Source organism: Macadamia integrifolia, unplaced genomic scaffold, assembly GCF_013358625.1.
Source record: "Macadamia integrifolia cultivar HAES 741 unplaced genomic scaffold, SCU_Mint_v3 scaffold1678, whole genome shotgun sequence".
NCBI lineage: Eukaryota > Viridiplantae > Streptophyta > Magnoliopsida > Proteales > Proteaceae > Macadamia > Macadamia integrifolia.
This window is the reverse complement of record NW_024868305.1, coordinates 56,755-69,239: the sequence shown is the minus strand read 5'-3', so window position 1 is coordinate 69,239 and position 12,485 is coordinate 56,755. Positions and strand designations below refer to the sequence as shown.

At 40.9% G+C, this 12,485-nt stretch overlaps 1 protein-coding gene across 1 annotated transcript; it reads right to left on the bottom strand.

Moving 5' to 3' along the window:
• Nucleotides 1–7,961: 7,961 nt before the first annotated feature.
• On the bottom strand, nucleotides 7,962–11,235 carry LOC122064533 (bifunctional epoxide hydrolase 2-like). Its single transcript, XM_042628248.1, has 5 exons — nucleotides 11,036–11,235; nucleotides 10,679–10,890; nucleotides 9,481–9,648; nucleotides 8,735–8,970; nucleotides 7,962–8,397 (listed from the first exon to the last, which is right to left on the bottom strand). Exons 1-5 carry the CDS (start codon nucleotides 11,103–11,105, stop codon nucleotides 8,148–8,150), a joined length of 936 nt encoding a protein of 311 aa, XP_042484182.1. The 5' UTR covers nucleotides 11,106–11,235; the 3' UTR covers nucleotides 7,962–8,147.
• Between the last annotated feature and the right edge of the window lie 1,250 nt (nucleotides 11,236–12,485).

Below are 12,485 nucleotides of genomic sequence, written 5' to 3'. Positions count from 1 at the left end.
CAAGGGGTACATCCCTAGGCATATGACTTTGGAGACTATATAAGGTCCTTCCCAATTCGTGCTTATCTTGCTCGTGTTTCATGGATCAAACGCCTTTGCTCTTCATTTGTATTTCTCATTCTTTATTGCAGATTTTTGTCGAATTTCATTGAAGAACTCTAGGTTGGAGTGCATCCCTTCTTCATTGGTGTCTTCATTAAAGCTCTGAGACCTGTGTGATTCTACCAAGATTTCAACCGGAGCAAATGCTTCTATGCTATACGCCATCCTGAAAGATTTTTCTCCTGTCGGGGTTTGGAACGTGGTCTGATAGGCCCAAAGCACTTTTAGTATCTCGGTTCCCACCTTTTCCATTCCAATCCTAGTCGCTTCTTTAATCCATCCAAGATGGTTGGATTTGACACTTCTACCCACCCATTCGATTAGAGATATGCTATGGAGGTATTACAGAATTCAATGTGGTAGTCTCATAAAATCTTCTAAACGTTGCGTTATCGAACTACTTCCCATTGTCTGTCAGCAAGACCTTGGGCATTCTGAACCGATAGATTATGTCATCATATTTTCCTCTGTTATTCGGGCTAGTGGGAGAGCTTCGATCCACTTTGTAAAGTAGCATATCGCCACTATGAGGAACTTAACAAATTGCCCCTAGGTGTCCATCCCCTATATTATGAAAGGGATCGTGTTGAGTATCAATGACAGCTCGTCACAATTTGGTGTGATACTGGGGCATGGATTTGGCATGGCCAACATTTTCAGACATAAGCCATCACATCTTCTTGCATGTTAAGTAGAAACCTTACCGAAGGACCTTGTATGCTAGAGGTCGGCCACCCAGAAGACTTCCACAGAGTCCTCAATTTACTTTGGATAAGGCATACTCACCCTTGGTTGGACCAAGGCATGTGAGAAGTCGTCCAGAGATTGATCTCTTGTACAAGATTCTGTTGTCTCCTAGGATGTAGTTAGCCGATTGACTCTTTACTTTCCATGCCTTGGCATGATCCTTATGTAGGGATTTATCCCTAAGGTATTTGGTGATTAGATCCATCCAGCTTGGCTCTTCTTTAGCACAACATACTTCATCTTCCTTATGGGTCGGATTCTGTACTATTTAATCGTATCCATGCTTCCTATGTTTTCATACTCGGCTGTTGCCAGTCAAGACAAAGCGTCCACCGAGGCGTTCTCAGCTTCGTATTGGGTGACCAAGCTTTTTTCCTTCTTTAAATGGCTTATCATCCTCTCTTCCCTTGCTTCATACTCTCTGTTGACCTGGTTCACGATGAGTTGCAAGTCACTGTGGACTAGTAACTCAGTGGCCTACACCGCTCGGGCTACCTGATGTCTTACTATCAGAGCCTTGTATTCTACCTTGTTGTTAGTGGCAGTGAAGGTGAAATGTAGCGTATTGAATTTTGAATCCTTCAGGGCTATGTAGGATTAGTCCTGCACTGCTTCCCATTCCGCTGCTTGAGCCATCTAGGTACAACGTCCATGCCCAAGGGGCTAGGGTACTTTCTTCATTCTCTTTGTCTGTCAGAGTACACTCCAGTATGAAGTTTGCCAGTGCTTGGCCTTTGATGGCCATCCTTAGATGATAATCTATGTCATGTTCACTCAGTTCGAATGACCAACTGACGAGCCTTCCTGAGACGCTTGTCTTTTGCAAGATCTTCTTAAGTGGTCTATCGGTTAACACCACGATTGAATGGGCTTGGAAGTACGACCTTAGTTTTTGAACGATGATTACTAGGATTAAACTAACTTCTTTGGACCAGAGTATCTTGTCTCGGCATCTAGGAGAATGTGAATACAGTATTAGATTGGCCGTTGTCTTTTGTCTTATTCCTTTATCAAGGCTACAATGATAGCCACTAGTGATACAACTAGATAGATATGTAGCTCATCTCCAGGTTTAGGCTGAACGAGGAAGTGTGGTGACTTAAGGTAAACCTTCAATGCTTTGAAAACATTTTGATATTCCGACATCCAGAGGAAGTCTTTCAATGACTGTAAGTTCTTCAGAGTCTTGAAGAAGGGTAGGCATTTGTCACCGATGCGAGGGACGAACCGATTGCCTACCCAGTAAGCCCCTACTCCTCCCAAACATTTCTTGGCGGAGCCATTTTGTGGATATCTTGGATCTTGCTTAGGTTTGCCTCTGTTCCTCTTTTAAAGACCATGAATCCTAAGAACTTGCTTGAGGTGACTTTGAATGCGCACTTGGTAGTATTCAACTTCATTTGATTCTCTCAAAGGACCTCAAAGGTGTATTTTAGGTCGGTTATGTGCTGATCAACTTTAGTCTTTTAACTAGTATGTCATCTACATACACCTCCATATTTTTCTCGATTTGTTCCTTGAACATGCCGTTCATCATCCTTTGCTAAGTGCCATCTACATTCTTTAAACCAAAAGGCATTATCTTATAACAGTAGTTCCCACGCTCAATGAGGAAGGCAATATTTTCTTCACCATCTTCCTTCATCTTTGGTTATACCTTGAAAAGGCATCCATGAAGGTTAGCATCTCATGCCCTGCCATAGCATCTGTTAGTATGTCGATCCTTACTAGAGGATACTAGTCTTTGGGCAAGCCTTGTTCAGGTTCATGTAGACGATATGGATTCTCCACTTTTCATTGGACTTTGGGACCATGACGATGTTGGCTAGCCATGTGGGGAACTATACTTCTTTGATCATGTGTGAGGCCTTTAACTTATCAACTCCCTTATTGATGGCCTTTTGTTGTTCAGGGGCAAAGGTCATCCTCTTTTTCTTGACTGGCTTTTGTCCCTACTTGGCATTGAGGGTTTGCTCAGTTCTTTGAATGCTGGGCATATCCAATGTTGACTAGGTGAAGACGTTTACATTAGATTTGAGAAATTTCAGGGTTTTGAGGGAGTACTCCCCACTCAACAATGCGTCGATCTGAACTGTGTGGCTTGGATCTTCTTCGAACAACGGTACTTGTACTAGTTCTTGTCCTGGTTCCCCCCCCCACTATAGGTGGGCTTCACCTTTCATATCTCCTATTTCATTCTCGGATATCAATCCGTGCTGATGCTCTTATTTTATTTGATGAAGTTTGAGTAACATTCAGACGAATCCTTTTGACTCGAGAGGCATTTTTTGATTCCCTATTTTGTTGGGAATTTTACTTTAACATGCTTGTGGAGGCTGTTGCCCCTAGATCGTTTAGCGCATGTTGTCCTAATATGACGTTATACCCCTACGTCATTTTGACAACCATAAAGTTGACAATGGTTGTTGATGAGCAATGACTCTCTTTTATAGTCATTGGCAACTCGATGCACCCTTCAATCCATGCCGCAGTCCCTAAGAATACATACAAGCTTATCATCCCTAAGCCGAGCTTCTTGTATGCGTTATAGGACATCACATCAACAGATGAGCCTAAATTGACAGAAATATACGGAATGGGCAGTTAGCGACAACTAATTGAACCACAATGGCGTTGCTATGAATCTAGTTCAGGCCTTGTAAATCTTAATTGGAGAATGAGATGACCGGATCTTTCTACTGACCTTGATTAGGTCTTCCATCATACAGACGAAGCGAGCATGCGCCTTAGCCTTCCTCACTGACTCAGAACCTAGTCCGCCAAGGTTAGCATGTATGGTAGGTTCGGTCGGCTAGTTAGTGTATTCTGGTCATTTTTTGCTCCTTACTCTCCTTTCAGTGTCGTCATCTCTTTGTGAGTTGCTTGGCTGATAGCTCAGCTCTCCTCGCTCTTTCTAGCTTGGTCAGTCTCTGCCTCTATATTCTTGAGGTACTCTTTAAGTTACCTAGCCTTTATTAGTTCCTCCAACTCTTTCCTCAGGGCTCGATAGTCATTAATGTGGTGTCTGATGTCTTTATGGAAATGGCAACACCTCTTTAGGTTGCGCTCCTACTATTTTGACAACATGGGCCTCGCCCAGTGAATGATCTTCTTGTCCTTAATATTGAGGAGCACCTTGAATTTTGGTAGGTCCAGTTGGGGGATTAACGAGTTTTTTGAATTTATTGCTCATGTCCTCTTTGAATTCCGCTCGTCTTCTTTGGGGTATGTAATTGTCCTCTTCTTTTCTTGAGGCGGCTGAACTATCACCCTTCGTGCAGCTTGTTCTCATCGATCATCACATATTTGTGACAATTTTGTAAAAAGTCAGACATGTCAGTGGGGATAATTCTTGGACAAGGACATGACAAGTTCCTTGTGGCATACTCCATGATAGAGGGCGCTAGAGGCCGCTTCATCCTTAAGGTCCTTATTCTCCACAATAGCCTCAGTGAAGCGTGTGGTGTAGTCTCAGAGTGACTTGTCCTAGCCTTGCCTCACACCAAATAGGCTGGCAGAAGACTTCTGCTACCAAATGCTGCTTTGGAACCTGGTGATGAAGGCACTTCCTAGCTCGTCATAATTATAGATGGATCAGGGCCTTGAGGCCATATACCACGTCAGCGCTGCCCCCTCGAGCGAGGCTGGGAAGGCTCGGCGAAGCACCACATATGAGTCATCTTGGATAGACATTATAGAATAGTAGTGACGAAGGTGCTCAACCGGGTCAGTCATCCCATCGTATAAGACAAAGGACTGTGTTTTGAACTTCTTAGGGAGATCTGCCTTCATTAGTTCATTCGATAGGCAGTTATGTGTATGGATGACCGGCACTCCAGTGATTGAATTTTTTATGTTGCTAACTTTCTTGCCCAACTCACGAATACGAAATTCGAGACTTGTTTCCCTCTTGGGATGAAAAACTTTAGAAAGACTGGCTTTGGACCGAGCGACTTCAGACCAAACAACTTTGTACCGGGTGACTTCAGTGCCCAGGGATCCCGGTTGAGAGAAGATTCCAGTTGATTTTATAAATTCTTCTCAGAATGGTGAAATTTGCTATCGTGCCTAAAAAACCACTCTCATCTTAATCATGGGAAAAAATGATTATTATACGAGAAAATTCCTAAGGAGAGAGAAAGTGTTGGGAGGGTGAGAGTTGTAGAGAGAATAGGGGTGGGGGAGAGTTGCATAAGGAATAGGGGAGAGAGAAGGTGAAAGAGTGGGGGAGCTTGAGTGAGTAGGAGGGAAAGAGAAAGGGGCCAGAGAAAAAGGTTTGTTAGAATGGAGAGACAGCGAGAGAGAGAGAGAGAGAGAGAGAGAGAGAGAGAGAGAGAGAGAGTTGGTGAGATATTAGTGCATGTGATTTTCCCATAAAAAAACGGTTTGATATTTTATTCGGTATTGATACCAAATTAACACCCTTAAGTTATGATTGGTATCCACAAGAAGAAAAAAAAAAGAAAAGAAAAGAAAAGAAAAGAAAAGAAAATAGAATCTAGGAAATAAAAGAAATGAAATGAAATGGAATGGTGAGAAAATAAAAAAGTATGTATGTTTGGTTATCATTAGAAGAAAAGAAAAGAAAAGTTTTTGTATTTGATTGTGTTTTCTTATGTTTTTGGCAATATTTTTTTTTTTTTGGCAAAAATTTTACTATTCTCAAGGTAAATTTTGAAATTCAAAAGAGAATTTTCACTTGATATAGTACATGCCAAGCACAAAAGAATTTCTTAAATGAAGAAAAAAAAGTATAAAAATTATACTTTTTCAATCCTTTTCTTTTCTTGACTACCAAACATAGCCTTAGGGAGAGAGTAGTACCCTGAGGTTTGGGTTTGGGTAGTTGATTATCGTGTAAAGTAGGATAATGATAGTGATTTTTTGTCAGTAGATCTTCCCACTGTTGGATTTGGAATGTGCCAGGTGTCACGCGTAAAGCTCATTGAACGATCTCATCATTGTAGGGGAACCCGATCCACAAGCTGGAAGAATCAGTCGATTCCTGCTTATTTCTGTTGGAATGTATCAGAATCGACTGGAGCGAATTCCAGACCCCATTTCGGGTTTTCAGACCTTGTTCAAAGGCACTACTAACTCTAAAAGCGACAGTGAGCGACTACTTTGAGTTGTTAGGGGCCGATTAATAACAGTTCTATTCTCAATTCAGTAAGTGGGAGTGTCGTCAATCAGACCTAAATGAGATTATGGGATTCTGATTTTTTCTTTCCCGCTACTTTAATTGTTGAGCTGTTGTTGAGCTGCTGGTCAACATTTTAGTCAACGAAAAGGGGAGCACCAAAGGATGCAACTTGTACCTGGGATTTTCGCCAACAAGAAGTGTTCACTAGATTGGAACAGTAAGACTCTTGATCCTAGTTGGCAAAAGCGCGTTTAAAACTCTGTATTAAACACATTTTTAGGATTTATAGTTTACAATGCGTTTATCATATGCTTCTCATAGATACAGGAAAAAAGGGCAAACGGCAAGTATCTCGTTTTAAAAGACATTTAAAACGCAAACCCCCCCCCCCCCCACCCTACGTACCTACCTCTACCTTTTTTTTTTTTTTTTTTTTTTGTTGTTGTTTTTCAAGACTTTAGACTTGTTGAACATAATGACTACTTAACTTATCGTACCTCTCTCTCTCCTGAACTCCGATTGACCTGATTCCTTTGCTAACATGAAGTTAACTCGAATGCCTACATTTCTCATGATATCTGCTTCCACTAAAATTCAATGTACGAACCTCGAAAATGAGCTATAAACTGATGCATCTGCAAAAAAAGTGTTTCTAAAGTGGCGACTTGCAACTCCAACTGAACATGCATCTTTCTGGGAGTGTGCTGACTATGTTGGCAATAATGAGCAGCATCATAGCCAAACCCGTTGCTCAACAAGACTATGGGCATGTTTTTTTATATGGTGAATGAATTTGGAATTGGTATTGGATGATATTCGATGATATGTCTAACAATTTATAATGAATCGTAGAATATATGTACACACACACACACACACATATATATATATATATACACACACATTAATGTTGGATGTTATTACTGTTTTGAACATTAGATCATGCATTTATGTAATAATTCCTTGATTTATATGAGTATAATGATTTTTTTTAGTCCTTTATCTACGCGTTTAAAATCCGTTCCGTCCATTTTTCACTTTTTTTTACCATTTATCTGTTGTTTTTTGTTTTAGTTGTTTTTTTTTTAATGTTTAAAACTCGTACCGTCCATTTTTATTTGTTTCCGTTCCGTTTATACTATCCAAGTTCCTAATTGCTTTGTTTGGCCAACACTAAATTCTCTCTTTGCAGTCACATAGCAGCTCAGTTGGAGAATTTTAGCCTAAATTCTCTCAACTAGTGCCATGTTTTGGCTCCGGGGCATCTCTTCGGAATCATTTTTAATTCTGAAAGTCTAGAGGCTTCAAGCCTCTCCATTACTTGTATGTCTCCTGTCTTTCGAGGATTCTAAACTCATTTTTCTTTCGTGCAAGTGTTTCTCCGAGAGGCCCCTGCATCTACACACGAGAACACATAACCCCAGGTAGGTGTGCGGTGATCATTACACGTCCCTGTGTCTGTGACGCAGGAACCTCTCACCGACAGAAAACTGTCCCATTCTTTAAATAGACAAAAAGAAAGGTTTCTATAAGGAAGAGTGACTCTTACACCCAGACACATGGGGGCAAAATGACCACCCCACACCCATGAAATGCAAAATGACCACCACTTGATACTTCCTCATACGCTCCCAGTGATCCTTGGGCACACACAGGAGCCACGCTGCCCCATAGGAAACATTTCCCCATAAACAAATACCATTTTTATTGCAGAACAGAAAGGAAAAAAATTTGAAAGTCAAGCACACAGTTGAGATGAAATTTGGCGACTAGCCTACCCATGGAGAACTCTAACTACAGTCAGATTCACAGATTGGCCATTTTAGCTCTCTCCACATCGCACAATTCCATTGAAATTTCTAGGTGTGCTCAAGCTAGAGAAAATTTTGCCTTAAAAAACTATTATAGGATTAGGCCTTTACAAGAAGAACGAATAGGAAAAAACAGAAAAAGCATAAGCTTCAGAGACTAAAGCTGCAACAGACATTGAAACTTCAATAGACTAATTACAGAGCTGTTTAAGATACACAGAAGTCGATCATTTCATCGTTTATTTTTCATACAATAGTTTTGGGAATAGTATGTCCCAAAAAATATATATTTTAGCCGGCCCACGAAATGTTGGCTAATCTTAGACAAACATCACCCAGATGATTTAGTTAGTACGCTTGCTGAGGAAAGTTGTGATGAGCTGGTTCACCTGGTCTGGAAATTGCTCCTGAACGAAATGTGTTCCTTCGGGCAAGAATGTGATCTCCAAATCAGGGACAAAATCTTTCACCTTTCCACTCCTCAGATAGTCCTCCATTCCTGGGACTTTGAGGAAATAGTCCTTTTCCCCCATGATCAGCAGTGCTGGTACTTTAATTATTGGATTAGTCAAGCTCGAGTCCTCTTGCATGGTCCTATAGAAAGCTTCAGCAAATTATAACAAGAACATATGTAATAATGAAAAAAAAAAGAAAAAAAAAAAATGCTGCTGAGTAGTGTAGGAAGTGCCTTAGGTTCAGAGAGACTTTTCCCTTTTACAAATCTAAAGTTCTTCAAAGTTGAAACACAAATGATATGCATATTTAATAGTGTGTTGTGTCACTATATGATTCTTGGAACAAATACATATGTAATAATGTGATGTGTTCTAATAAAAGGCATCATTTTATTCATTAAAAGAGGAAAGAAAAGGAGAAGTAAGGTCTTGACTTTTATGTGGGGATGAAATGACGCAGCAGAAGAACTGGATACCTATATGGGACTTGCAATGCAGTACGGAATCCAGATTTTTCATATAATTCTGCATAAGCTGCAAGATCTTCCTCAGTGAACCAGGGAGGCAGAGGGGTAGATGGATCCACTAAGTCCATGATCTCCTGATTCTCCGCAGCTATTGGTAGTTCGCTTCCTGAGAAAAGAATGTAGATGTTTCGCACCACTGTTTTAACACTGAGGCGACCAAAATCTGCTTCAGCTCTTCCAGGTTCCTAAGATGTAGGACATAAGAATTAATATTTTCTCCTTTTTTTTTTTTATTTCTTTTTTAAACCTGAATTAGCATTTTGGCAGTCTTGATATCTCTGACCATAATCAAAGAATGGTTGTTGGAAGTGTTCCACTGAAGGCACATCACTTAATATAGTCATTGAACCTTGGGTTAGAGATGAATGCTTGTATTATGAGCTAGGCCTTGTTGAAATATCCAACGACCATTCTCGGGTCCAGTTTGAAGTGATCATTGAGGTAAGAAACTAAACTTTGCTAATGTCAATAGCTCACAGTGATGGCATTCTCCTCTTGGCATAGTCAACAATTTAGTAACTGTTCATACATAATTAGCTTAACACTGAACCAGAAGATATCGTAAGGAGTCTTTGGTTCCTGGATCCTGAGACCTGACCCCTTTATGTTTTGCCATGTTACCAGACTTTCCCTCTAGACATGCTCAATTGGTTTTGATTACTGCATGGAGAAAGTAAATGACAATGAAGTGTTACCTTCCATCTCAAAATGTAGAAGCCTTCAGGAAGCTGGCCAAATAGTGAAGATGGTGGAAAGGGAAAATGAGGCACCCCCAGTGTTACCACTCCTGAGACCCTCTCCGGGAACAGAACTGCAAACAAATTGGCAGGAAGGGCTCCAAAATCTTTCCCAATGAGGATAGCCTGGCGTCATAGTTTAGATAAATTGCATATTAATTGGATTTCTTTTTGAATTTCAAGCAATAAAAAATAATAGAACACTAATGCACAGTTCAAAACACATGACAGTCCAAACCATCAAAGGAACATGTTTTACAACAACTAACGTGTGTGGTAAATCTATCCATTTGTTTAAGAGGCTTATTTTAATCTCATGAATAATAAATTGTTGGGAAATTTTGGTCTAGGTAAAAGCTCATTCTAGTGGGATCTGCTAGGCAGCATCAGTTTCAGATTTGATCTTGGTGATTTTGATAATCATTAGATCTTTGTTAGGAACTTCTCATCATTGTTGATAAAAGGAAGAAGACAAGTAGATAGAAGAGCAAACAATCACGAATAAATCAGATTCAGATTGTTTACTATTGATGATTTTCTTGAGGTTAGTCTAGTAATCTACACATAGCTTATGTATCTCATAGCAAGCGAAGATTGTATTAAAGTATTCAAATTCTCTTTAACACCCACTCAATTCAACTATTTAGAGAGGACGGATGGATCAGATGAGTCACTGCAAATTATTATTTACATGAGCAAGTTTTCTGGTGGAAGGCTAAGCTTATTAGCTATATTTCTTGCGTGCATACTTCTCTTGCTATTACCAACAAGATGAAGAGGGTGTCAATACAACTGGTTCATGGAGGAAAGACTAATATTGTTCCAAATACAACTGGTGGCAACTTCTAGGCACTGAAAGCTGACCTTAGCATAACTGAACCACTTCAAATATAAATCAAGTTCATTTACAGGGCAAACAGAGTATATAGAGGGCAAAAAATAGCAGAAGACTTAATACATAAAATTATTCATATTTCTTCAAAATGAAACCATATATATATATATATATATATTATATATTCTGAATTAAAAATAATACTTTGGGTCTAGGGTTCAACTGCGAAAACCCACATCCTATTCGCTCCCAAACAAACCCTTGAACGAAGATTAAACTGAATTTGAGTTGAATTTGTAGTTCAAAACTGAGATGAGATACCTTGGGAATGGAGAAGGAGTCGAGAATGACAAGGAGATCTTCAATGAGGTCCTTGAATGAAGCCTTCTCAGGTTCATCGGGCTGCTGGGAGAGGCCGTAGCCTCTGAAATCGGGTGCTAGTACTCTGAATCCGGCATTGGCAACGGCGATCATCTGGTGCCGCCATGAATACCAGATCTCCGGGAACCCATGCAAGAACACCACTGATGGCCCTGTAAGTTACAGTAATCAGTCAGTATAGCTCAGTAGAGCGTAGAAGCCGATAGTTCCTTCGTTCTACAAATTGAATCCTCCCCCAACCCAAAATAATTTTTTTTGGATTAAAAAAAAGAAATGAAAAATGCATTGAATTCCAACCAGTTCCTATCTCGGCGACATGAAGCTTTAGCCCTCTAACGTCGATGTACTTGTGCTCTATCTGATCCATTTAGGGTCTTGGACTATTTTCGAGTAGGCAAAAGTAGCAAGATGGAGAGGGCGCAGACAACAGAAGCTCCTCCTCGGTTTGAGCGGATTATGTCTTGCCTGAAACTTCTTCGATTTAACGACAACACGGAGGTAAGAAAAGTAAAAAATCATGGACCTATACTCGATCCGGGTGTCAATCGGTCGGGCGGAGCCGGGCCCGGCCAGCATATACCCTTGTACTGACCTACCTACTTAAGAAATGAGTCGATCTCATGTCGGGTTCGTTTAGATTTCAGGCTTTAACCAGGCTTCTCCTAATCTGGTCTTAAATGGGTAAATGTACCAATAAAGCCTTAAACGGTCCTTAATTGTCTTAGAATTAAAATTTCTTTAATATAATATCAACAATTTAGAAAAGATATTACATTTAATTATGGGAAAAGGACAGGTATGCTAGCATAGTACCTAGGAATTAGGAATGCTAGCGGCATTTTGACCGTAGGATTTGATCAACATGAATTGAACCGTTGGATGGAGAGAAGATAAACAAATTTTCAATGCACGGTTGCAACACTTTTACTCTCTCTCTCTCTCCTCGCCGAAAAAAATCATTCATTCACCGGATCCAGCCGGAGAAAGAAAAGTACTTGGCACTGCCGCTGTTGTCGACGGCAGCGGTACTATCTGGTAAACGACCAGTAACTGCGGCTGCGGCGGAAGCTTCGACGGCGATAACAGCAATGGCAGTGGTACTATTTCGTGATTCCAATCGGCACCGCTGGGCAACGGTAGTGGTACCAGCAATTACGACTACTGTGAAAGCGACGGCGGCAATAACAGCGACGGCAGCGGTACTATTTCGTGATTCCGATCGGTGCCGCTGGGCAACGACAGCTCCCACATCAAGTCCGTCGACGGCAGCGACATTTCTCCCTACTTTTCTGTATCTTCCCTGCTTTACTATTTTGTGATTTTGATCGGCACCGCTGGGCAACGACAGCTCCCACATCAAGTCCGTCGACGGCAGCGGCATCTCACCCTGCTTTTCTGCATCTTCCCCACTTTTCTCTCTGCCTGCTCTATCCGTGATACAAAAAAAATTGTCGCCGATGTACTCTCTGCAAATCAATAGAAGAAAGAAAAAAAAATTTGTCGTCGATGTTCTCTCTGCAAATCGATAGAAAGGGCTACCGCAACCGCAGCCGCAGTCGCCGCTGTCGATGCTGTTGCCGCCACTGCCGACGCTGCTGCCGCCGCTGTTGCTGCTGATGTTCAAGCTGCACTTTTCAAATCGATAAAAGAAAGGGAAAAAAAAATCCAACTTCGCTTTCTCTGGCTGGTTCCATTAAATTTTTTCCGGCGAGAAGAGAGAGAAAGAGAGCGAGTAAAGGTGTTGCAA

What these genes read in the sequence shown, in the direction of transcription:
- LOC122064533 (XM_042628248.1), bottom strand. Translation starts at nt 11,105, where the DNA reads ATGGATCAGATAGAGCACAAGTACATCGACGTTAGAGGGCTAAAGCTT. An exon ending in ACTCCTTCTCCATTCCCAAG is followed by an intron (nt 9,649 to 10,678) that starts GTATCTCATCTC and finishes CTATGACGCCAG; the next exon opens with GCTATCCTCATTGGGAAAGA. An exon ending in TCTACATTTTGAGATGGAAG is followed by an intron (nt 8,971 to 9,480) that starts GTAACACTTCAT and finishes CCTACATCTTAG; the next exon opens with GAACCTGGAAGAGCTGAAGC.